At 50.5% G+C, this 24,487-nt stretch overlaps 11 protein-coding genes across 11 annotated transcripts; 4 read left to right on the top strand and 7 right to left on the bottom strand.

The window, feature by feature from the left end:
• Positions 1-42: 42 nt before the first annotated feature.
• On the top strand, positions 43-1,988 carry N7511_011448 (putative protein kinase; the record flags this gene model as incomplete). The annotated part of the gene is made up of 2 exons (XM_057133825.1): positions 43-1,390; positions 1,441-1,988. Coding segments are annotated over 2 exons (1,896 nt in total), but the record flags the coding sequence as incomplete, so codon positions are not given.
• Positions 1,989-3,068: 1,080 nt separating this feature from the next.
• On the top strand, positions 3,069-4,484 carry N7511_011449 (lipase family protein; the record flags this gene model as incomplete). The annotated part of the gene is made up of 3 exons (XM_057133826.1): positions 3,069-3,249; positions 3,304-3,454; positions 3,503-4,484. The coding sequence occupies 3 exons, from the start codon at positions 3,069-3,071 to the stop codon at positions 4,482-4,484; spliced, it is 1,314 nt and encodes a 437-aa protein (XP_056978496.1).
• A 1,162-nt stretch (positions 4,485-5,646) lies between these two features.
• On the top strand, positions 5,647-7,530 carry N7511_011450 (GMC family oxidoreductase; the record flags this gene model as incomplete). Its single annotated transcript, XM_057133827.1, has 3 exons — positions 5,647-7,183; positions 7,237-7,400; positions 7,450-7,530. The coding sequence occupies 3 exons, from the start codon at positions 5,647-5,649 to the stop codon at positions 7,528-7,530; spliced, it is 1,782 nt and encodes a 593-aa protein (XP_056978497.1).
• Positions 7,531-7,792: 262 nt separating this feature from the next.
• N7511_011451 (uncharacterized protein) lies at positions 7,793-9,948 on the bottom strand (the record flags this gene model as incomplete). The annotated part of the gene is made up of 6 exons (XM_057133828.1): positions 7,793-8,072; positions 8,130-8,325; positions 8,391-8,997; positions 9,055-9,571; positions 9,654-9,683; positions 9,818-9,948. The coding sequence occupies 6 exons, from the start codon at positions 9,946-9,948 to the stop codon at positions 7,793-7,795; spliced, it is 1,761 nt and encodes a 586-aa protein (XP_056978498.1).
• A 414-nt stretch (positions 9,949-10,362) lies between these two features.
• N7511_011452 (uncharacterized protein) lies at positions 10,363-12,196 on the bottom strand (the record flags this gene model as incomplete). The annotated part of the gene is made up of 7 exons (XM_057133829.1): positions 10,363-11,144; positions 11,213-11,470; positions 11,528-11,561; positions 11,618-11,746; positions 11,804-11,852; positions 11,909-11,993; positions 12,043-12,196. Coding segments are annotated over 7 exons (1,491 nt in total), but the record flags the coding sequence as incomplete, so codon positions are not given.
• Positions 12,197-13,040: 844 nt separating this feature from the next.
• On the bottom strand, positions 13,041-13,922 carry N7511_011453 (uncharacterized protein; the record flags this gene model as incomplete). The annotated part of the gene is made up of 1 exon (XM_057133830.1): positions 13,041-13,922. The coding sequence occupies one exon, from the start codon at positions 13,920-13,922 to the stop codon at positions 13,041-13,043; it is 882 nt and encodes a 293-aa protein (XP_056978500.1).
• A 2,228-nt stretch (positions 13,923-16,150) lies between these two features.
• Positions 16,151-18,260, top strand: N7511_011454 (glycoside hydrolase family 71 protein; the record flags this gene model as incomplete). The annotated part of the gene is made up of 4 exons (XM_057133831.1): positions 16,151-16,291; positions 16,358-17,172; positions 17,227-17,684; positions 17,947-18,260. 4 exons carry the CDS (start codon positions 16,151-16,153, stop codon positions 18,258-18,260), a joined length of 1,728 nt encoding a protein of 575 aa, XP_056978501.1.
• A 366-nt stretch (positions 18,261-18,626) lies between these two features.
• Positions 18,627-19,677, bottom strand: N7511_011455 (uncharacterized protein; the record flags this gene model as incomplete). Its single annotated transcript, XM_057133832.1, has 2 exons — positions 18,627-19,379; positions 19,585-19,677. 2 exons carry the CDS (start codon positions 19,675-19,677, stop codon positions 18,627-18,629), a joined length of 846 nt encoding a protein of 281 aa, XP_056978502.1.
• A 287-nt stretch (positions 19,678-19,964) lies between these two features.
• N7511_011456 (short-chain dehydrogenase) lies at positions 19,965-20,835 on the bottom strand (the record flags this gene model as incomplete). Its single annotated transcript, XM_057133833.1, has 3 exons — positions 19,965-20,327; positions 20,459-20,671; positions 20,725-20,835. 3 exons carry the CDS (start codon positions 20,833-20,835, stop codon positions 19,965-19,967), a joined length of 687 nt encoding a protein of 228 aa, XP_056978503.1.
• Positions 20,836-21,086: 251 nt separating this feature from the next.
• N7511_011457 (mandelate racemase/muconate lactonizing enzyme family protein) lies at positions 21,087-22,344 on the bottom strand (the record flags this gene model as incomplete). Its single annotated transcript, XM_057133834.1, has 3 exons — positions 21,087-21,840; positions 21,898-22,119; positions 22,169-22,344. The coding sequence occupies 3 exons, from the start codon at positions 22,342-22,344 to the stop codon at positions 21,087-21,089; spliced, it is 1,152 nt and encodes a 383-aa protein (XP_056978504.1).
• Positions 22,345-22,612: 268 nt separating this feature from the next.
• N7511_011458 (uncharacterized protein) lies at positions 22,613-24,381 on the bottom strand (the record flags this gene model as incomplete). Its single annotated transcript, XM_057133835.1, has 5 exons — positions 22,613-23,199; positions 23,259-23,722; positions 23,793-23,859; positions 23,907-24,117; positions 24,163-24,381. 5 exons carry the CDS (start codon positions 24,379-24,381, stop codon positions 22,613-22,615), a joined length of 1,548 nt encoding a protein of 515 aa, XP_056978505.1.
• Positions 24,382-24,487: the final 106 nt, after the last annotated feature.

Below are 24,487 nucleotides of genomic sequence, written 5' to 3' on the forward strand. Positions count from 1 at the left end.
ATCAGTGGCCCACTGCCGGTTTCCCCGTGTCCCGTTTGCAGTCGAGTCATCTCTTCATTCTTTATGTCCGAGTCCGGCATGGCCTTTAATCACGCAAACGAGGAAGAGGCGCATCTTTTTGTAGATGACCTCGCTCCCTCTTCATTTAATCCCTTGCCGTCACTCCAGATTTGCACTGACCTCCCCAATATACGACCGACCAGTTCGCGAGACTCGGATTCGCTGTCCCTCTTCTCCAGCAGTATACCACGACGAACCCCGAGCCTTCGCGCCCTCATCGCTCCGCCGCTCTCCAGTGCTGGATCGTTGTCGCCAGCGTCGATTATGTCCTCTCCGCAGTTGACGGCAATGGGCGACATCACACCGTTACCTTCCCCGATCGGAGGTGCCTCGCCGTGGCGAGGCGCGGGCCTGCCCTCGCTGTCCCGGAGCCCATCAGTGGCATCGCGCAGTGGTTCCAGCCTGCGATTGAGTGACTCGACGCAGATGCTAGGGCCTCCCGTGATGTCCCGGTCGCGCGGCAAAACATATACAGGCATCGATAACCACGGGGAGGAGTCACCCACGGCGACCCGTTTGCGTCGCGAATCACCCCACAAGCATGCGCGCAACCGCAGTCTGAGCGACTACGCACCCCCTGGTCGCGTTCTCGTTCCACAACGCCCGATCGCAGTGTCAGGGGCCGGCGGTGCCGGTCTGGGGATTGTATCCTCCTCCAGTACCGATGCCAAGTCCAATGGGCTTCATCGCGAACAGTACCTGGCCGTCCACCGCGGAATCACGTTGCCAACCATCCGTCCACCCAGCCCTCCCCGCAGTAGTGGCAGTCGCGACAGCGACAATGAACCTGTCATCCACCACCTCAAACCCCTCTCCTCCCAAGAGGTATACTCGGTTCGGTCAGTTCGCACCCAACAAGCTCGAATGTATCAGAAGATCCGGACGCTGGGTCAGGGTACATTCAGTCAGGTCAGCCTGGCAGCGCGCCTTGAGCCTCTGGCCGAAGCTCCGTTGTCCCCGCATAGTGATGGAGGAACAGAGATCCAAGGCACGCTTAACACACAGAAGTTGGTCGCAGTCAAGATCATCGAGCATGGGCCCGCAGGCGGTGCGGATGAAGGACGCCTTGAGGTGTCACTTAAACGAGAAGTCGAGATTCTCAAGTCTGTGAACCATCCGTCACTCGTCCAGCTCAAAGCATTTGGAAGCGATGAGAAGCGGGCCCTCCTCGTTCTGGACTACTGTCCTGGCGGGGATCTGTTCGAGTTTGCGACATCTGGAGCTCCCCCCATGTCCCCCAGCCTGATTCGGCGCATCTTCTCCGAGTTGGTGGACGCGGTGCGCTACCTGCATACTAACTACATTGTCCACCGGGATATCAAGTTAGAAAGTGAGACAACTGTTAAGACTCTTCTGTCTCTGTACTGACCACTGTTCTAGACGTCCTCCTCACCATGCCTGCCCATGTCATGGATAATGTAGTAGACTGGCGCACTTATGACCGTGCCGTGATCACGCTCAGTGACCTTGGTCTGTCACGACGGATCCCTGAGCCCCCGGAGAGCCCCCTTCTTCAGACCCGGTGTGGCAGCGAAGACTACGCAGCCCCCGAGATCCTCATGGGTCAGGCCTACGACGGCCGCGCGACAGACGCCTGGGCTCTAGGCGTCTTGCTCTATGCCATCATGGAGAACCGTCTGCCTTTCGACGTGCTCCCCGGCACTCGTGGAGACCCAGCCAAACTTCGTGCTCGCACGCCTCATCGTATTGCCCGCTGTGAGTGGGCATGGTACCGATATGCCAACGAGGACGAAGAGTGGGACCCCGTCAAGGGCAAGGGACTTGACGGTGCCCGTGATTGTGTCGAGGGACTCTTGAAACGCAACACGAAACGCAAGTCCCTGGATGAAATCGCCGCCATGGAATGGGTGCGCGATACGATCTGTGTACCGGATGGTCTGAAACGAGGCGACAAGGAAGTGCCGTAGAGCAGGTCTCCATTCGCACATTGCTGCCTCGTATATTACTTGGCTTTTCTTTTTTTCTTCTCTTTTCACCGCTCTTTCTCTTTTTCTCTTCGCTTTCTTCTCTTTTTCTCTTCGCTTTCTTCTCTTTCCTGCCCTTCCATTTGCATATACATACCTCATCCCTTCTTTCTTTCTTCTTTTTTCACCTTCACGAGGCACAATGACTAACTCGAATGCACCGTGACGGATATCAATGTTTCTTTCTATGGCTAGACCACTTGTTATACCCTTTATTTTATATATTCTACCCTATGAGGTAGTCAATCCAATACAAGAGGCCGCTGTCCCTCTCGTTAACCACATATCGTCCAAATGTAAAGTTTCACTCTACTCCACAGGGAATACAATGCCAGACCCAACGGTCTGTGTGGGGCTTTGTTCTTGGACCTCTCATATCACAGTCTTGAAATGAAAATTGGAACAGATCCTGTGCCTGTTATACCATCTCTAGAATAAGCCTTTCGGTTTCTGTACCGACAAATTGCTGTCCAGGATCTACATCTCATACGTCGAGGTCAAAAAAAAGCAATCAATCTGAGACATGTGCAGCCCTGCGATCGAGAACATCACTACTTGTCAAACCAAACAGCAGTTTCCAAATATTGTGACGTCAAAAAAAAAAACAAGCGAGACTCTTCAGCTGAAACTGCAGTCGGCGAAAGTCAGTTGTGTTGACGCGGGGCTGTGCTGAGGCTTCGGCGCGGGATTTGTTTCGTCCAGCATATCTGCATCGCATCCTTCTCTCACACACTTGCCGATCGAGGAAATTAAGACTTCACGTTATGTGAATTGGATGTGAAGATGGGCTTTGGATTTTCCTCTCGGAGACGCTCCTCCTCCACACCAAAATCCGCCCCTTATCAGCAGCCGGCCATGTCGATGCTGCAACTCCCTCAACCTCAACCTCGACTCCAGCCTATTCCAGGGCCTGTAGCTGTGAGGACACACACATTGCAGCCAGTCCAAACAGTGCAAACAGTACAGTCAGTTCAGCAACATACACTTTCAAAATGGAAGTCATATTCTAGTCTCAACCAGTCCATGTCTAATCTGGTGTCGCATACTGTGGGCAAAACCAATGCCACTATCCAAGAACTTGAGCAGCTTGTTCGCCAAAGCATCGAGGGTGGTGCGAATGTCACTGAAGCCACTTCGAGGTTATTAGATCGGGTGCTCACGTCGATTGATGGCGGGTCCTTTTGCGGACGAGAAAATGAACTCAGTAAGCTAGGAGTACTATTCTTCTCCAGGAGATGTTATTGACAGTCAATTATAGTCGCCGCATGTGCTGTTCCCTCTCAATTAAACAGAAGGGATCACCATCCAGGGCGAAAAGGGAAGAAATCTACCGGGTCGGTCGATTACTTCTCCAAGGTGTACTTATACGCAAACTCACGACTACCGCCGCATGTCCAAACTCTGAGCTTGTAAGGAGCCTTCGACAACTTGCACCACATGCACTAATATCACTATAGTCACCCCACGACATATCCTATTCTGCAACTAGCTGCTAAGTATTCCCGACAAGCCTATGACAAGCCCTCAGGCCGTGAACGACATTCATATGTCAGCTCCGACTGGCGCCAGCTTACAAAAGCCATGGTTGTGAAATCAGTGCCAATTGATGATCTCAACACAATTGTCTTCGCTATTCGAGGAACGCAAAGTTTCGTCGACTGGGCTGTCAATGTTCACACCGCACCAACATCTCCCGCCGGGTTTTTGGACGATCCTTCCAACTGCTGTCATTCTGGCTTCCTTTCTGTGGCCCGGAAAATGGTCGCCACGGTTGCAGCTCGACTGCGTAATCTGCTAGAAGAGGACCCATCTCGTATGTCCTACTCGCTAGTTCTGACGGGCCACTCTGCTGGCGGTGCTGTGGCTACCCTGCTGTACCTGCACATGCTTGCCGAGTCGCCATCTGTTGAGTCTGACCTTACGCACCTTCGGGGGTGCTTTAGGCATATTCACTGTGTCACATTCGGTGCACCCCCTATTTCTATCCGACCATTGCAGCCATCCCCTGCTGCTCTGAGGTCTAAGTCTCTCTTCTTTGCTTTCATCAATGAGGGTGATCCTGTCGCTCGAGCTGATAGAGGGTACTTTCTTTCGCTGTTGGATCTCTATGTATCGCCTGCACCGCGCGCAGCGTTTACTATGTACAAAGGTGCGAAGCATCGTGCACCTATATACTGGAGATTACCTGCGTCTACTCTTGCGCTCGCAGGCCGGTTGATTGTTCTTCGGCCGCGAGAACAATGGATTGGTAGACCTGTTGTTGTGGGACCGCCTGCTCTTGGTGGACCTTCCACTCTACCGCACGAGGACGTGGATGCTTGTGGCGTTACGGATATGGGGTTGCGGGGTATTCTTTTTGGAGATCCTGTCATGCATTTCATGGACTTGTACTCTCGGCGCATTGATGCGATGGCAAGAGGTGCCTTGAAGAAGAGGTGAATCGTTGTGAATCAGATAAGTATAATAATTAACTTTCTACTAGATGGCAGGCCATCTAGTTTGTGAATATATATCCATTTTGCATTGCCTTGCTATTCCAGTGCCTCTGATGCAATCATATCTTGCCTTAAAAATCTGTAGTCTAGCTATCGACGATATCTTGAGCACGATCATGGTATGGTCACAATGACAAGAGGGAACCTACTATAGTATGGCACAATGCCAGAATACAATGGCAATGGAACCTGTTAATATGTGTGCTCTATGCTAATCTTCGAGGCAAATATGGCGCTGATGGCCTTCGATACAGCCTCTTACGCAATTTGCTTAATGTTGATCAAAGTCAGATGCCAAGTGCCAAGTGCCAAGTTGCGATGTCAAGATAAAGCAATCGACCAATTTCTACTTGAGGTTAGAAGGACCCTGCAGCCTAGTAAGTCTAGTTCTGTAGCATGTCATTTAGAGTCGGTTCGTGTATAGCTTGACATAGTCTAGACACAGTCCCGACACAACGCATTGGACCAACAGCTGAACTCGAATTCCGATGCCGTTAGAGACGAATGCAAATCTCATTTAGTTTATCAAACCAAAAAAAGAAAACAACCACAGGAAACCTCAACTCGACATTGAAAGGATAGCAGCGCCCGAGGGAATCCCGAGAGACTCCCGAGTAATCGCCGGTTCCGCATCATCCGGCGCCAACGCGTGTTGGGGCACTCGGGCACTTCCACTGTTTCACCCTTTCACTGCTCTTGTGAGGGGACCTTCTCGATATCCCTTCTCCTCATGAGGAGAAGATGACGAGCAGTCAGATCCACCTTCGTCACTGAAAGCTTGGCTAATAATCTTCCATCAATTACATCAATGGAACAACCCCTACATGCACGCTGGTTCATCAGCCCTACCATGCTCAGGTCCACAGACCTGCTCTCGCCCCGATGTCTTTCATCGGCATACCGGCAAGAGACGTAGAGTACACAGCTAATCAACAAAACATAGATCTGACAGAACGGTCGATTTGGAGATATGGTTGCTTGGAAGATGAGGATATAAAGTCGAGGCGATGCCTTGCCAATTCTTGCTCTATTCACACACAAGCACATTCTCCAACATTCATCATTTATCCAACTACTCAATCACTTCACCCCTAAAGTCTCATACAATGGCTTTCGTTTCCAACGGATCTGAGTACGACTTCATCATTGTCGGCGGTGGCACCGCTGGCAATGCAGTCGCCGGTCGCCTTGCTGAGAACCCTGAAGTTCGCATTCTGGTTGTTGAAGCTGGTATCCCCAACCCGGACCAGATTGAACAGATCACCACCCCATCGAAGGCTTTTACCCTCCGTGGAAGCAAGTACGACTGGTCCTACAAGACCACCATGATCAAGCGCGATGACTATGAGCGCGTTGAAAAGCCCAACACCCGTGGAAAGACCCTTGGTGGCAGCTCGTGTGCCAATTACTTTACCTGGATTCCGGGTTCAAAGCCCACCTTTGACGACTGGGAGGCCTTTGGCGGCCGTGATTGGAACTGGGATTCTTGCGTGGAGTATCTCCGCAAGTGCGCCACTTACCACGACGATGAGAAGCTCTACTCTACCGAATTGAGTAAGATTGGCTCCGGAGGCCCGGTGCAAATTTCCCACGCCGACTTGATCCCCGAGATGAAGGGATTCCGTGACGCACTGACTGAGGCCTGGGTTTCCAAGGGCCAGCCGCTGACCGAGGATATCTTCTCCGGCGAGATGAAGGGTTTGACCCACTGCGTCGACACCATCTACCAGGGTGAGCGCCAGGGCAGCTTCCTCTATTTGAGAAATAAGCCCAACGTGACAATCTTGTACGGAGTTCAATCGAAAAACCTGATCATTGATCCTACCACTCGCATCTGCTCAGGGGTCAATGTCATCAGCTCCGCCACCGGCCAGGAAATGAGCGTCTATGCCAGCCGGGAAGTCATTTTGTCTCAGGGTGTCTTTGAGACTCCTAAGCTTCTCATGCTTAGTGGTGTGGGCCCGACAGACGAACTGAAGAAGCACGGGATCACTCCCATTGTGGAGTCGCCTCACGTGGGTCAGCATCTACTTGATCATCCAATTGTGCCTTTTGTCCTTGAGGTCAAAGAAGGGTACAGTCTAGATGATCATGTCCTCCGCTCCGGACCTCTGAATGATCAGGCACTGTCCACCTACCAAAAGGACAAGACCGGCCCTGTCAGCTCCGGGTTCCTGGAGCTTGTGGGATTCCCCCGGATTGACGAACGCTTAGAGAAGTACCCTGCCTACCGCGAGGCCAAGGCTGCCAACGGTGGACTAGATCCATTCGGTCCAGCGGGCCAACCTCACTTTGAGCTGGACTTTGTCGGCTTGTTCAGCACTGCATTCCAGTGGCATTACCCCATGCCTGAGAAGGGCAGCTACATGACGTGCATTGTTGATCTTCTGCGCCCCCTTTCCGAGGGCCAGGTCACTCTGAATAGCTCGAACGCCCAGGTTCAACCCAACATCAACCTCAACTTCTTTGGCAATGACTTGGACATTCTTGCTATGCGGGAAGGTGTACGCTGGACATACGATGTCCTGACCAAGGGTGCTGGATTCAAGGATATCGTTGTGTCCGAATACCCCTGGAAGATGCCTTTGAACTCGGATGACGATATGAACCGAGCCGTTCTGGATCGCAGCCAGACTGGATTCCGTAAGGAGATCCCTTCGAAAATTCCAATTCAGTGCTAATAGTCTACCTCACAGATCCTTGCGGCACTGCACGTCTCTCCAAGAGCATCCATCAGGGTGTTGTGGACTCGAAGCTGCGAGTTCATGGAGTACGGAACCTGAGAATTGCAGATGCTTCCGTCATTCCTGTCATTCCTGACTGCCGTATCCAGAACTCGGTTTACATGATCGGTGAAAAGGTTAGTAGCACCTTTGTGGGTTTTAGAATGCCACTAACACATCATTTAGGGAGCGGATATTATCAAATCCGAGCACAAGGACCTTTACGAGTCAAAGAACATTCCTTATCTTGTCCCTAGCAGATTGTAATTTGTGACTGGTTGCTTTGAAGTGTGAGAATTTGCTCTTTGTGGAAATACTTAGATTGTTTCGCTCGATCGCATGGATTGTTATTTTGCTAATTTCTACGTCAATAAATACGCTACTATTATCTCTTTATATCTTTCATTTATCAATGCTAGAAAACTGCCTTTCGGCGCAACCCTTTCTTTTCCCCGAAGTCTACCAGAAGTAATTGATTGGCTTTTCACGGTGTGATGAATCAATATATAAATTATCTCGGATTTTAACGCTACAGCTCAACATTGTCTACCGCTTCCCATTGGTCTAGGATATGGTGATATGGCTTTCGCATCGGCCACGAGTGCAACTCCATGGTTTGGTGTATGATTCCAAGCAGCGCGTCCCTATCCTCAGATTGAGTGAAATAGCCGCCATAAAGTGTGATGGATATTACGGCATTTACCATCGCAGGCTGACACCGCGGGTGATTTAACGCGATTCCACAAATGCTTAGCACGATGGATCGGACTTGTGCCTCGGCTTTGCGATGAACAGCACCTCTAGCGTTTCTAAATAGATGAGGAAAATCAGAGCTTTTCTTGGCATATTCAAATCGGTATACTCACTCAAGATGAGGACTTTCTGCAATGAGAATCATCTCTCCAAGCTTCAAGTGCTGAATTGCCGTCACCTGGGAATCGTAGCAGTACCAAATCGTAGGAAATATTTCACCTCTTGCTCGATCTGGTTTACGTTCCAGGATCGGTTGCAGTTCTGATCGGAACTCCTCACTTAGGTGTTGGTGTTGCCTCTTCAATGGCTCTGATTTGATGAAATATCGAGTTAGTTCATGTGTCTGGCCTTTTCTGTATGATAACATAACATACCCCATTCTTCCGTCGTTTTCATTCCCCAACGCCACCGGGCTACCTGGCTGGCAAACACTACCATAGTATTGGCAACTGAGAAATTTCGCCAGTGGTCAGTGTCGAGCCGAAATTGTGGACATCGCTGCCTGGTAAACGCAAAGTAGACTTCCTGTCGAATTGCAATCCAGTGTGCAGCAGCAGCAAGAGAATGATACAGCGGCGTTAAAATCATTCTATCAATGATTGCTTGAGTGATGGCCAAAAAGTTGACTCTTTCATTCGCATGAGACTTCTCGTCTCCATCCTCAATCTCCTCTTCCATCTCCTCGTACTGACGTAAAATGACTGTCGCGGCCATGATATTCTCTTGATGCCGCGAATCTTGAATTTCTGGGAATTGAACCAATTCCGGAATGCATTTGAGCATGTACTCAAGCGAAGTGGCATGTGTCAAATGTGACAGAGTTTGTCCATGGTAAACAATGCCATGGGGAGTCTTATATTGCGGTAACCGGAATAGATGACGCGAGGATACCGCAAAGATGGCATTCCTCAGAGCTAGGCATTGCACAGCCCGACCAGGAACGACTAATTGGAACTGCCTACGATCATCGCAGTGGTCAAACTAATAAATATCAGCTTTGCTCGCGTCCAGAAGGTCACAGAAGAAGGTTCAACATACCCAAGGAGACAGTTCCTCGATAAAGTATCGGAGCAAACAGGACTCTTGGACATCGGCTGTTAGATCACCAATATTTCCATGACAAGAGGGGGATCGATGGTTGGTGCTTGAAAGATCCTCTTGAGTTGTGAAATGACTGTCAGCGCAAGTGCTCCGATTGTCTTGGCAGAATCCTGGGTTTGTTGAACGGTGCGTATTAGAAGATGCCTCGCAGCTCTGCAATGCCGGTGGAGATATTGGAAGAGCGGTCGGTGAGTAGGAAGAGACAGCTGTCGCCACGTTATCTTCTTGTCTGGATTGGAACTCGTCGAAAGCTCCATTTTGACCATAACCTCGAGGACTGATGCTAGGTCCCATATCACTGGAAACCTGATCCGGCGACGGCAGCGACACCTCGGGCTGTGGTGATGACAACGACATCGCTATGCGGGACTCCGATCTCACGGCTGCCGAAGAACGAGTCGATGCCTTCCAGTTTCTCGGTCTACTGTTCACCCATGTCTGATCTTGGTGGAAACTGGCATCCAGGTTTGCCGTAGAGCCATGTCGAAAGACAGGTTTCCGCCGTGGCAATCTGCACTCAAGACCCTTCGACTCACATCTTTTGCAAATAGGCTGTCTTCTGTCGCCTATAGAGACGCAGCAGGTTCAGCATGTTACCGGATGCTAACATGGGGCACATCGGTGTCAACGACTTACACTTTTGGTGTCTTTCTAAAAGCCGATTAGTTCCGATCTGGAGCCTTCCACCCGCGTGACTTACCACGGCAGTTCGAGCAAGGTAAAGTTGACATGGTTCGTGGAGTTCAGGGAGCTTAGGGTATTGATGAGAATTGCAACACGCGGCGCCTCTTGCCGGAAATGGGGTTCCCCCGCTTCCCCGCGAATTGCCATTTCGGGACACGCCAAGGCTCGATTGGGATGGGCAAATGCTGCATTGGGTTGGTTCTGTCGGGGTTCTTCGCAGAAAAGTCTCGGGATATCTGTTCAACAGAGAAAAGGAGAATCCAATGCTGATTTCGAGGATGATTTGAAGTTTCGAAGGTAGGAAGCTGTGGTTTGAAGGATTCATTAAACAAAAGTTGGAAAGTAGTAGAAAGAAACTCTGAAACAGAAGAGATCTATTGAAAGGAATCCGCAACTATGTACGGGTAAAGAAACAAAAGAGTATTTACACAGTCTATTGCCAGGCCTTGATGTTTCCATCACCGTCTCTTGCCTAATCGGGTAATATCTCAACGCGATCCTCCAAGCGATCCACGTGTCACACCTCCCACTGCGCATGAAGGCTCAAAAGAAGAAGTTGATCTATGGAGCGACAAAGGTGAGGAAATCCAGCGATAGGTCACTGAAAAAGCTAGCTCCCAGAACGGGCGTCGGATGACTGCTTTCGGTCACATTGCAGTAACTTTGGAAATCTCCTGCCTGATCCTGCTTTTTGCGAATGATGGAAGCATACTCAGAGAGGGCGCAGCTCTTTCCAGGTCCATTGTGGCAACCTGCGATTGGGTAAACGGCATCGTTGAAGAGGATTCGGATGTAGGCCTCAGTCGAGGAGCTCTTGGATTTTGTCGTACAATCCATGACTTCAAAGGCCACAGTTCCACGCATAGTAATGAAATTCGCCACATTATAGAGATGACCGGATGGAATATGATCATCGGGAAGAAGTCCCTCACTGTCAAAGATTCCCATCGCAGCGGTCATCTCGGCAATTTGATTATCATTCAAGAAGCCCATAATGAGAGCGGGAATGTCAAAGGTGCCTCCATCTTGACCAACACCTTTCTGTCCGGGGCCCTTTTCGAGCAGAGAGATCAGGCTCTCAAGGAAGGGAAGGAAGAGCACTTTGGCTGGTCCAACGGAACCGGGCCCGACACTATAGAAGTAGCTCAAGTCCTGAGAGTATGCATACTTGCGAAGCTCACTATCTGTGAATACACCACACCAGGAGCTGAGAGTTCCCATAATTTGACTCTCATAGGCGCACATATAAGGGAAGAAGAGCACTTCCGTTTCGGTAAAAGTGAGATTTCCACTGAGGAGTGAATTGATCCGTCGGACGGTCTTTGGAACCCAGGTCGCATCCCCTGTCAAATTGTTAGCTGCTGCTTTGGAAACGCAGTGGTGACCATGGTAGATCAAGCTTGGAACTCACAGTTGGTTACGTTGTTTCCTCCGCTGCTCGTGGAAGCAAATTCAGGGCATGCATCTGAGGGGCCCAGCGAGTTGCCAATGGCACTGTTCGAGCCCGTAGAATTCACACTGACAACGGTTCCATATGTGTCGGCATACTCGTAGAGGTATCCCCGGATGAAGGCTCTTGCGGTTTGGACAACCCGCGAGCTGTTGATAGGAGACTTGTATTGGTTCGCCCACACATAGAATGGATTGCCGTCCTCATAGAAGCTCGGATCTATTAAAAGTCAGCAACCCATGAATCCCGACTAGATCGATACCGATGAATGCTTACACCTGGCCCGCAGTTGATAGCCGAGATCGCTTGCCTGGTGATTGATTTTAACAATGTCATTCAGAATCAACCGGACTTGCCTCATCGTACCTCTTTCCAACCCGTCATCGACTCCTGTGCGAGCTGTAGGGTCGGATTGGTGAGAACTGGCTTCCATTTGGATATGAAGTTCATTGAGCCACGCGCTTTGAAGCCGGTCTGGTTCATCGCAAGTTGAATCTAGTTTTATGATCAGACCAAGCGGTATGATTCTTCGCCATATAAAGAGAGGCTCACTTTGTCATGGATTGCAACCCAAGAGTTATATGAGCCAGTGTCAGGGAATCTAAGTATCACTTTTGTTAGGCTCAATGTGCACTTGCGACCTGTACAGCTACTCACCGACTGCCGTGGCGGACAATATAAGCAGCTTGTCGGACCGAGCACTGATCAGGGACCTCATTCTTGATGCCATTTACGTTAGGCCCTAGATCTGATCAGCGACTGAACACACATTGAAATTGAGGCTTCCTTACCTGCAAAATAGGGACTATTTCCTCCGGCATATTTCAAGGGGTTGTCAGATGTCTCACTCGATGGGAACAAGATGTCGTTCGCCGGAGCCAGCAGGTCGGATTGGACTGTGGCTGTCAGACCAGCCAGCAGCAGAAAGAATGCAGTCTTCATGATGGCTTAACTTTCTAGATCTCCATACAAATTGGAGGTGATATAACAACATTTATAGTTCCCATTGCTCTATCAGGGGGTTCAAACCTCACACTCCTTGACTGAGACACGTTCTCATGGCATCGCTCAATACTAACTGGCGTCCGGCTCTCACTGCTTGGCCAACCAAGTGCAAGCCTATCGACGCTCCACGTGTCGGGCATGAAGCCACCTGTGTGCATAAGCGAAATGATCATGACGGATTGGTCCAACGCTAAGTCGTTTTCGATTTAAAGTCCGAGTCTTATGAAGAGCCACGGGCGCCACAGACTTGAAATGACTCCTGGCGATATGTATACGCCAATCAGCAGCTCTACTTGCAACCTGGGACGACAGCATTGAGCTTACTAAGCTCCACAGAATTGCTCTAGAAGGCTTCATAACTTAAGTTAATTGTCCGGGAATCAGTTACATAATGCATGCTTTATTCATCATTGGCTTGGCTACAGTACAGACATCCCCATCGGAAGCTCATGGGTGTTCTCATAAGCGAGAGTAATACCCGAGGTGGCCAGTAGGATTCGCGACAGCAGCCATCCAGGGAGATTTCTCTCATAAGCGACCGACAAAAAAATGGATTAGAGTATGAGCCTCATGTAGATCTGTTACAAGCGTTGGATCGGTGACTTGGGCACTGGATCCACTGGGAGCGAGCATCTATTTCGACTACGCGCCTATGTTCAAGTGGGACAGGAAGAATAAGATGGCTTGATGAATTATTTCTTCTCGGACGTGATGAGTATGCCTAATCAAAGAAAACAGGGTATCTAGTTCCCGATCAAAGTATAGATTGTGATGGAAGGTCAGATCAAACCAAAGGCGTATTCGCGTCCCTGGTCTGCGGTCGCGAGGATGGCTCCCCGGTAGATGCTTGTTCCGCAGTCAGCTGCGACGCGGTGGAATGGGTGTGACTGTGATGGTTGGACGCCGAACGGACACTCTGTGTCGAAGGGAAGTACCCTGCCTGTGGCTGGTTGGTGAACATCATCGAGGATCGAACACTGTCAGCCTCCGGAGTCGATCTTCCTTTCATGGTTGTCGGCAAAAGGGCCGCGGTGGAGGCACTGGATTCCAACAGCTCTCGTGCGGCAATGCGTCGTGACTTGGCCCTGTTGCGTGCACAGTGGAGAATGCTGAGGCCCGAGAAGAGCGAGATGAGACAGCAGCCAAACACGATGGCAGCAATATTTCCCCGATGATTCCACTCTTTTAATGCGGCACTTTCGGTACTAGTTGCAGTTGCAGTGCTTGTTGTGGTGGAGGAGGTGCTGCTCGTTGAGGATGTGCTGGTCGTTGAGCTGCTCGTTGTCGAGGTGCTGGAAGTAGTGGAACTGGTAGAAGTGGTGGACGAACTGGTAGTCGAGGATGTGGTTGTTGTCGAGGTGGAGGATGTCGACGAGGTTGTAGTAGAGGTTGATGCGCTTGTGGTCGTGGTGTCGGATGTGCTTGTCGTCGATGTTGTGCTCTCCGTTGTGGATGTCGATGAGTCGGTGGTGTCGGTGGTGGCTCTGGCCAACAGGATTTCACCATATCCACGTTTCTCCCGGGTTCTAACAATCTCGCCTGCCTCAACTGGCACCGGGCTCAGAGTGACTGTAGCCTTTGCCGGAATAGATGTGTTTGCGGCATGAGGATGGCCGAGGACCTGGGCGCACTGAATGGCCACGAGGGCGACTAGTAAGCCACGCATGTTGCTTGACCCGGATGGTGAATGTTCGACGGTATGGAAAATCCTGATGCTCTTTGGGGCTTCGCATCCTTTAAAAGTACTCGCGGACTAGATAGCCTAGTTCGGGTCTCGGGATACGTGGACTGGCTGTGAATCGACCGAACCCATTTTTCTGCTCGAGGATTGCGTTTGATGGCCAAGCCGCGCCACATCGACTCGTGGTTTAGCGGCGTCTTCATGGTCCAGCACCGTGCAATGAGCCACTGGAGAGCTGGTGGAGTTCATCCTTCAACGGGCACACGCAGATGCCGCGCGGCTCCCCCACAAGGCTGATCAGAATCTTAATTTTCACTTCAAGCCAGAGTTGTATAGTAATGGCGAGGGTAGATTCGTTTCTTTGATGACTCTGTACGTCAGTCTCCCTCTTGGGCAAGCAACAGTAGCGTGCTTGTCCATGCAATTGCGGCCAAAGAACCACTCGCGATTAAGCACCGCCAAGCACACTAGTCTCGGTGCAGAACCTGCTAAAGTCTTAACCGCGTGTCCTGCTGCTATTTTTATGCAACTGGGCTTTTAGCGCCATTCAACAGAAGATTCGGGGCTGGAGATGATCGTCTGGTGGAAGTCAAGTTCGTGGTGACTCGGTCTCAACCCGCCAGTGCAGTGTTGACCTCGGCTCCCACAACGCCACGGCAATGGGACCAGATGTGGCCTGGTGATATTCTCGTCTCTCGCAGTATTTTACTGACGAAGCAGTGTCCTCGATGCTTCTTACTTCTCGGGGTAGTCGGTTGACGTGTGTTCAGAATGTACCAGTCACACACAGCCTCAGGTGAGGAAAGATGATCGATAACACAGGGAATTATTTCTGGTCTGGTGATCTCCGTGCTGTTTGCCAGGAAAAGACCCATGATCACCAGTCCTATGCCTTGTGCTTTGGACATGTCCACAACCGCGGATGGTGCGCAACAAGTACATCGACAGGTCGCACCAAGCCTTCTAGAGTCAATGGGCACATGGCAATTGATCGAACCCGGTAGTCTCACTCTTGTGCCGCAAAGCGAGTGTTGTCTGGTCGTCAGCATAATGGCACCGTGATACTTTTTGGAAATCGCCCTCCGTAGCATGGCGCATTTGGGCAGTTCTCACTCCCATTGCTGGGCAAGACTAGCACATTCGGATCCGTTCTTGTCTGTTCAAATGCTCGGGATTGAGGAGAGAATCTCCCCCACATCTCACCATTATGGACCCCTTTCGAGGTTGACTCCGACTCATCTTCCACCACAATCGGCATCTGAAATCTAAAATGCGTTCTCTGTGACGTCGATGAAGAACGAGACCTGGATGCCAAAGCCAATGGCTTCTGGCAAGTGACCAGAAAAGAAGTCTGACATGCTGGCTCGAGATTTCATTCGGTCTCCGGTCATACATGGTTCCCTTCTCGCTCGTGTTATTGCATTCGTGGTGACAGGGATAGTATATCCAAACCTGTCTCCAGCAAGATATGTTAGCCGCGAAAATGATGATCATATACAGATGGGTTTCCCAGCTGTTCACTAACTCTACCCGGTACTAGAGAATCTACTGGGCCTGTTTGATCTTGTCTCAAAACCCAACCAGGTGCTTCAGCAATTGAGTTCAATTTTGAGCTCTTCGTTTGAATATTCCCAGAATCAGGAATTCACATCCGTGGGTTGCATTCGGCAGGTTAGCTTGATTTCTGGTGATCAGGCGAAATTGGGGCTTTGCCGGCATTGATCCTGTGACGGTGGTACAATAACCCTCAAATCCCCTTTGGAGATGAGGCACGCATGACCTGAGAGAGAAAAATGAGAATGCGGAGATCTCTCACTTGATCAAAGAATCGGATGCATCGAGATTAACTTCCGCGGCAGTGTATGTCCCTGGATTTGGCGGATGAATGACCGAGAATGAAACTGTATAGATGACACGGTCTGCAAGGGGGAGTTTTTGTTGCTCCTGGATCTTCGGCAGATAAGTTCAATTTGCACTAAATTTTCCATTTATAAGAAACCCCCGAGAATTTTCAGTATGATAGTTTGTGAGATCGGATCGCCCCAACATTAGAAACCAGAGTCGAATTGTGTCCAGCTTTTCTGCGGCAACTACACACTTGATCGGGACATTCAAGGCGAAGAAGACTGGGATGTGAGCATACCAGTTGATATTATGCTCTTGGTTCATCTGCTAAACATGGAAAGAGACTGCAATTTGTACGTCGGTCAACTATGAAGACCAGATTTAGCATTCTACTAGGCCTGGGGGGGTTATCCTGCTGCATGCTTGCAGATGCTCTATCCCCTTTCTATAATGACACCCGTGTCGACAAACGACAATCGACAGACCGCTTGGTGTTTGCCCACTTCATGGTGAGAAATCCAGCATACCCGGGGCGCAATATGCTTCATTTGACCAACCTCTCAACTCTCCAATAGATCGGTATCACCAGTGACAGGCACAGTGCCTCTGACTATGACGATGATATGAGACGTGCCAAATCGCTTGGAATTGATGCCTTCGCGCTCAATATCGGGGTCGACCCATATACTGATCAACAACTCCAACTGGCATACGACTCCGCGGCCAATAATGACATGAAAGTCTTCCTGTCGTTCGACTTCAACTGGTGGCATATAAGCCAAGCTACTGCCATCGGCCAGAAAATTGCACAGTATGGCAGCAGACCTGCCCAGCTCATTGTCGACAACAAGATTTTTGTCTCCTCCTTTGCGGGCGACGGACTAGATGTAGCGGCATTGCGAGCGGCAGTCGGTCGATCGATTTTCTTTGCCCCAAATTTCCATCCATCGTACGGAACTGACATTTCTCCCGTGGATGGTCTTTTGAACTGGATGGCATGGCCGAATGACGGCAACAACAAAGCCCCAAAGGCTGGAAAAAGTGTTTCTGTTGCTGATGGAGATCGAGTGTATGTCAATGCTCTGGCTGGGAAGGCCTATGTTGCCCGTTCGTATATCAATGCTCACCTGACTCTGGTTCATCGTCTTACTGACCATGTTATAGCTGTTTCTCCGTGGTTCTTTACTCATTTTGGACCGGAGGTCTCTTATAGCAAGAATTGGAACTTCCCCTCCGACCTGTTGTGGTTCAATCGCTGGAATGAGATTCTTGCCCTAAAACCGCGGTTCATTGAGATCGTCACATGGAATGACTATGGGGAATGCCATTATATTGGGCCTTTAAAGTCCCCCCATACTGATGACGGCGCATCAAAATGGGTCAACGATATGTGAGATCCAGATGATATTCAATTGCTTCCAATTCAGATTCCTTACTATTTTAGGCCCCACGATGGATGGCTCGACATCTCAAAACCTTTCATTGCTGCATTCAAAGCAGGCGAATCTTCTCCCGATAGCCATATCTCTTCAGATGAGCTGGTTTACTGGTATCGGCCGGCACCTCGAGGTGTGGATTGCGACGTCACAGATACCTGCATGGTTCCAGCAAACAATGGCAGTGGAAACTACTTTATGGGACGACCTGATGGGTGGCAATCCATGCAGGACTCTGTCTTCGTGGTCTCATTGCTCACAGCTCCCGCTACAGTCCAGGTGAACAGTGGCGGAAGCTTCTATAGCTATGATGTACCAGCTGGCGCAAGTGCTAAATCAATTCCAATGGGACTTGGTTCACAAAGCTTCACGGTAGTTCGTGACGGGCAGACAATTCTCTCTGGCACAAGTCTGAAACAGATCATCAATGGTTGCGTCTGTGGTCTGTATAACTTCAACGCCTATGGTAAGCGATATCAATTTCCTTCTGGGGGTTCTACTGCTAATAGTCAACTTGTAGTCGGAACAATCCCACCGGGCTTCAGTGATCCTCTCCAACCAGACGGACTTGCCGCATTTGAACAGGGCCTGCATGTTCACACTTGCCAGCCAACTCCATCTCTCGGCACTGTTCCTCCTGGGCCTCCCACCTCTACCACGAGTAGTAGTATACCTACAACCTCACCCACTCCACCACCGACTGTGCCTCCCACTATTCCGCCTACTAGCTCTCCCACTCCTCCTGGGGGTGGTGGTGGAGGAGGAGGAGGAGGAGGAGGAGGAGGAGGAGGAGTATGTATATCTGGATCCGGCTCTGACAACTATATCGGACTCTGTTCATTTTGCTGCAATTATGGCTACTGTCCACCGGGGCCATGCGATTGTAATGCGTGGGGGGATCCAGTCCCTACGCCACCGACAACCGGAGCAAATGGAGTACCCCTTGTTGGCGAGGATGATTCTTATTTGGGTCTTTGTAGTTTTGCGTGCAATCATGGATATTGTCCACCTACTGCATGTAGGGAGTTGTGAGTGGAAATGAAGCTGCTGCTCTTTGTGATATACTATCACCACCACCTTCCAATGGAAGTCCGAGATTCGGTGGAATTTTATGAAATTCATGGACAAAATCAATATTTTAGATCATATCACTATTTGTCAGCCTCGAAAATGACCTTCTGACTTCGCATTTCATTGAAATCCTGATATCTGCTGTCATTTTAGTAATCGAATCCGACGTAAAGAGGATAGAACACTTACGCCTGAACAGCCTGCGAGAGCGGTCGAATATCATGAGTCATGAAACTAGAGCGTGTAAGCATTCAAACCGTTTCTATAGTCGATCATTAACCATACTTGAGGAGATCCTGCTTCTTCACCAACAATTCCATGGCCGGTGCGAAAATACCTATTCCTTGTCAGTACTAGTAGAGATGAAACGTTTGGCCAACCTACTCCGAACCGGGCATCGACCCATTTGCAACCGCAGATTCTTGCCATATGCTTCATTTCCTGTCCATGGTATCTCTTGGTTGTGAACGCCGACACTCGAAAGATGGCCCCAGGGCCGCAGCATCTCAAATCCCATCCGCAACGCGCTACTGTGCCCAACCACTTCAATGACCACATCTGCGCCTCTCCCATCAGTGAGTTCTTTGACGCGTTGTCTGAGACCGGCTTCATCCGCTTGGAAATTCCAGGGTTCGGCCCCGAGACCCCTAGCGACTTCTAGCCGGGCCGGCACGCTATCAATAGCGAGTAGATGCTTTGGCTGATAATCCAAGGCACTTGCGATGGCACACAGCCCTACGGGACCGCATCCAAAGACTAGGACTGTACTTTGCTGAATATCCTCAGGATCTAGGGCTTTGAACGCGTTCGACGCCGCAAAATAGCCCGTGGGGAAGATATCGGCCATTAGGACCAACTTTTTCTCGTCAATCTCTGGCGGGGCGTGGAATAAAGTCGAATCGGCCAAGGGCACGCGAATATATTCCGCCTGTCCCCCGTCCAGTGCCGCTGAGCCATATAGTTGACTCTGTGCACATCGAGAGGAGAAGCCCCGTTTGCAGTAGAAACAGCTCCCGCAGCTCACGGTGAAGGGCGAAACCACTCGGTCGCCGCGCTTGAAGGACTTCACGTCCAATCCTACGGAGCTAACCTACACCACGGTATGTTAGCTGGGATGCTTTTGTTGGAACAGACGGCACCATCACTTCTCCTGTGAACTCATGGCCCATAATAAAGCCATCGGCCGAGGGCTGGTGTCCGCGAAACACATGCAGCTCACTATAACTTGCCGTCAGCCATGTTCTTCTCCAATCAGTCACCGTTCCTCACCTGCCGCAAAGGGCTGTGTATCTGACTTTGAGGATCACATCGGTCGGGGCTTGAATTTCGGGTATGGGTCTCTGCTCCAGTGCGACCTTGAGGGGACCTTTGAAAACGACGGACTGCATGATGAACTTGAGAAGTGCAGCTGTTGTACTTGGAATGTTCGTAAGGGAGAAGAAGAAGAAGAGGTGTGAGGGGACTCTGCCCTGAGCCTCGGCAACACTCGGATATCCAACGGGTTACGAGGTCGGAATTGGACAAACTGTCAGATATTCCAGGGAGGGCAAAGACTACGGCCAAGTTGAGATCTTGTCGAATGTTGCTCAGTGGACGGTCTAAGTGTCAATGAGGGTGACATCACGCGACTAGGAGGCTATTCGAACTGCTCGACTTGATATTCTGTTCTCTACTTCTATCGTCCCATCCAACCTCCGTCCACAGTTAAGATCTCTCCGCTCATATAGGCGCTCGCCCGACTGGCCAAATACACTACTGAGCCCTTGAAGTCATCTGGATTGCCCCATCGTCCAGCAGGGATGCGGGCTAGGATACTGGCGGCACGCTCTTCGTCCTGAATCAAGGCCCTGTTCATGTCGGTCGCCACATAGCCCGGTGCAATGGCATTGACATTAATGCCTTTCGCTGCCCACTCGTTGGACAGCGCCTTGGTGAGTTGTGCAACACCACCTTTGGCAGCGGCGTATGCGGGAACTGTGAGACCTCCCTGGAACGAGACAAGCGACGCAACATTGATGATGTGCCCGCGTTGACCTGTCTGATCGGGAGCACGGGTCAGCATATATGCGCCGACGTCGCGGCAGAGCGTAAACACCGTCGTGAGATTGACTTGGAGGACCTATGCAACTCGATCAGAGGCAGTTCAACTACTAATCGCGGGCAACTAACTTCATTCCAGTCCTCGGAGGGGAAGAGGTGACTCGGGTGTCGGCGCTGGATTCCCGCGCAATTCAGAAGAATGCTGATGTCGTGTCCATTGTTCAATACGCTCGAAACGAGTTGCGAGACCTCTGCCTGGGATGAGAGATCGGCCGTTGAGATGGTCGCTTTGCGGCCCAGAGCTTCGATCTGAGCTTTCGTTTCCTGGTTACTGCAGTCTCGCTGAAAACAATTAGTCACGTCTAACCAAGATCCTGAGATTCTTTCACCTGGACAAGGACAATATCGGCCCCAGCCTCGGCCATTGCAATTGCCATGGCCTGGCCAATACCACGGGTGCCACCCGTGACGAGAGCTGTTTGTCCGACGAGTGAAAAGCTGTCCATGGCCGAATCACACAATAATTCTCACTCTCTGTCAATGATCATACCTTGCGAGACACGCTCTTCTTATACCAGCATGAATTACCCCCACGTTTTCCCCCGCATGTGGCGGATATACATCCCAAGCGCGTCCGGCTACGGATAACTTCTTGTGAGGCATGCCAGGCTCACTGAACCTCAAATGATATGCCTCCCAATATTGTGTACGATTTGAAGAAGATGAGAAATGCAAGAATTATGTATTGAATATATGATCACCACTCCCGAATGGAGCCATCTGGTCCATAAAACTCCTTAGGCTGCCACGGCTCTGTCTCCTGGCTGATCTTCCGGACAAGCTCCTCGTCAATTTCAATCCCCAGGCCGGGCTTGCAAGGTGCATCTACATAGCCCTCTTTGATATCGAACACTGTCTTATCCACCAAATAGCTATTCAGGTCAATGTCCCCGGCTTCAACGTTATAGTGCATGCCTAATGACATCTCTTGGATGACAAAGTTGGGGATTGAGACGGCGACTTGAAGTGAGGCAGCCAGAGCAATGGGACCGAGAGGACAGTGTGGAGCAATGGCCACATCGTAGGCTTCAGCCATGTGTGCGATTCGCATGGTTTCGGAAATCCCTCCAGCATGGGCAATATCAGGTTGCAAAACGTCTACCGATGAGTCCTCCAAGAACCGCTTCACATCCCAGCGGGTGTATAGGCGCTCACCAAAGGCAATGGGTATGGTGGTGTGTTGGGAGAGCTGTTTGAGTGCCTCGGGATGCTCGCATAGTAGGGGCTCCTCAATGAAAAGCGGCTGGTAAGGCTCCAATGCCTTGGCTAGCTGCTTTGCCATCGGCCGGTGCAAGCGACCATGGAAATCCAGGCCTGCATCGAGTCCCAAGGCCTTGACCTGCTTCAATCGGTCCACGCATGACTGCAACACGGCAGGGGAGTCAAGCCAGTTGACGTCTTCTGTGGCGTTCATCTTGATACATTTAAGGCCTTGAGCGATACGTGCTTTGCTATGAGCCCAAACTTGTCAGTCATATGTTTCACAGATCTCGCTGTAAGTGACTCACGCTGCGGCTTCCACCTCGCTCGGTCGGTCACCTCCAATCCAGGCATATACCTGAGCCTTCTGGCGCACCTTGCCCCCCAGCAGCTGATGCACCGGGACACCCAATTTCTTGCCCTTGAGATCCCAGAGCGCAATGTCAATCCCAGCCAACGCAGACATGAAAACGGGTCCACCGCGGTAGAATCCTAATCGCCATACAGTCTGCCAGATGTGCTCGATGTCACTGTCCAGAATGATTAGCTTGAATGTGATAACACTCGGGTCACACCTACTCAGCTTCATATCCTACAATGCGCGGGATAATCTCGTTCAAAGCACCCTCAACAGCCAGTGAATGACCCTCTAGAGTGCCCTCTCCCCAACCAAAGTGGCCTTCTTCGTCGGTGATTTTGACGAACAACCAGCGAGGTTTCACCCGGAAGTACTCGATTGACCTGATTTGAACCATTTTGAACGTGAATATGGGGATGAGAAGACGGATGCCTTCTGATTAAATGCCACCAGCTCCCCGCATCAGCTCTCTCTTCTTCTCCCTTCCCCCACGCGGGGGAAGCTTCGGATGAAGTCCGGGGTCAACACCCCACGCCAAGGGGATCGTCTACATGTTTTATATGTGATTGGCGGAAAAGGCCTCACTCAGAGCACTACAGTACACATGTGAAGCTGTGGATGGTCGTCATGATCTTCGCAGTCAACTCATTTCGCCCGATTAATCCCTAGTACAGATAGCGGAAGTTGATGTTCTCCTTGTCCGTCAGGTCACTAAACGCCGTCCGATCCAACTCCAGCTGTCGAACAAAGTCGTTGTCTTCTCCGACCGCTAAATTCTGTGCCTTGTCACGACGTCGGTTTTCCCAAGCGAGCGCAATGGCGAGGAAGATGATCAAGGCGATCTCAATGAGATTGGCAACAATCATCGACCAAATACCCAGCGCGTAGCCTGGAGCCTGTTCGGCTTTGTAAAAGAATGGCCCTGCAATGTTTCCGGTGCAGACCCCAAGGAATATCATTGCGTTAGTAACGACCTTTTTGGTGTGACCGGCAATGTTTCCCGTGAGGATGGAAAGAATGATCACAAAGGAAGCATTGTATGAGCCGGTCAGATAGTAGCAGATCAATCGCGCAACACTGTGAGACTGGGGAACAAAGTTGAGCCCAAATGAGCCTGCAAGAGTCGGGAGAACAAAGACAACAGCAACCATACATCGGTTGTTGCGCGGCAGGCGGTCGTTGATGAAGACGCTGAGTAGAATCATCACTGCGATGAAGGCACCATAGGGGATTTGCATCAGCGCCGTGACCACTGAAAATGGAAAGTTGGTCAGTAAGACTGAATCACTCGGCATCAAAGGCGGCACTCACGCGTTGAATAACCAAATCCCTTGATAATCAAAGTTCCAAAGTTCGAGATACCTCCATTCGGAATGTTTCCAGTGAGACCGAGGAGGAAGAATGTCCAGACTTTCCAGTCCGTGAAAGCCTCAAAGATCTGGTGAGGCTTCATGTTTCGGTTCTCGATGCCAGTCTGATTATCCCTTAATCGTTCAACGGCCAGTCTCTTCTCACGCTCGGACAGTTGTTTTGCTGTGACTGGGGAGTCGGGGAGGAAGATCACCATCACAGTGCCCCAGACACAGCAGAGCGCCCCGATGATCAAGAACTCATATTTCCACGAAGGAAGAGATCCCTTGATTTGACCAATGCCGTATCCCAGCAGACCACCGACCGCAATTCCGAAGCCATTGGCCGTATACCACAGTCCGATCCGAATAGGCTGTTGACGACGAGTATACCACATGCTGGTGATCAGCATGAAGGCAGGATCACTATCACAGATCACAGATCTCGTTGGCTTATGCTCCAGCCACCTTCACAGTATTCACAGGATTCACACACCTGCACGCCTCCGCCGCACCTGATATCACTCGTAGCACAGCGAGTTGGGTGAAGTTTTTAGCAGTCGCTTTCATAATTAGCCATCACCGGGGACACGAATAGATATCAATCTACCTTGTAGCATGAGGAAGAACCCCCAGAGAAAGATGTTGGCTCCAAGGTATTTGCCGACAGGGAATCGCTGCATCAACAGGTTGGTTGGAAAAGACCAGACCAGGAAGCCAAAATAGAAAACACTGGACAGCCACGAATATTCGGTGCCCGAGAGATTCAAGTCCTCTTCGATGCCAAAGATTGCCGCATAGGAGAGTGTGGTTTTGTCAATCTAAGCCATCAGCGATCGTATTTGGGACGGTTCGATCGAACATACATAGTAGAACGCATAGCAAACCGACAAAAAGGGCAGAATCATCAGGTCGATCTTGCGAACCAGTCTCTTCTCCTCGCCAGGCTCAAAGTCCTGGATGTCGTCCAGAGTATCAAACAAAGCCAGAGCGGCATCTCCATCATGGATTTTGTCGGTCTCAGTGGCTGTGCCCGAGCCCTCGACATGCAGAGCTGCTGGTTTGGGGGTGTTGGTATCAGCCATAGTCGAATATCCTGAAAGATGAGTCTACGAGGTAAATTCGCCTCACAGATATAACTCGACAAGATCAACTTCCCCAGAATCCCCGCAAGCAGTGGACCCAAACGGA

This window comes from Penicillium nucicola (genome assembly GCF_028828085.1).
Source record: "Penicillium nucicola strain IBT 29836 chromosome Unknown utg000014l, whole genome shotgun sequence".
Taxonomy (NCBI): domain Eukaryota; kingdom Fungi; phylum Ascomycota; class Eurotiomycetes; order Eurotiales; family Aspergillaceae; genus Penicillium; species Penicillium nucicola.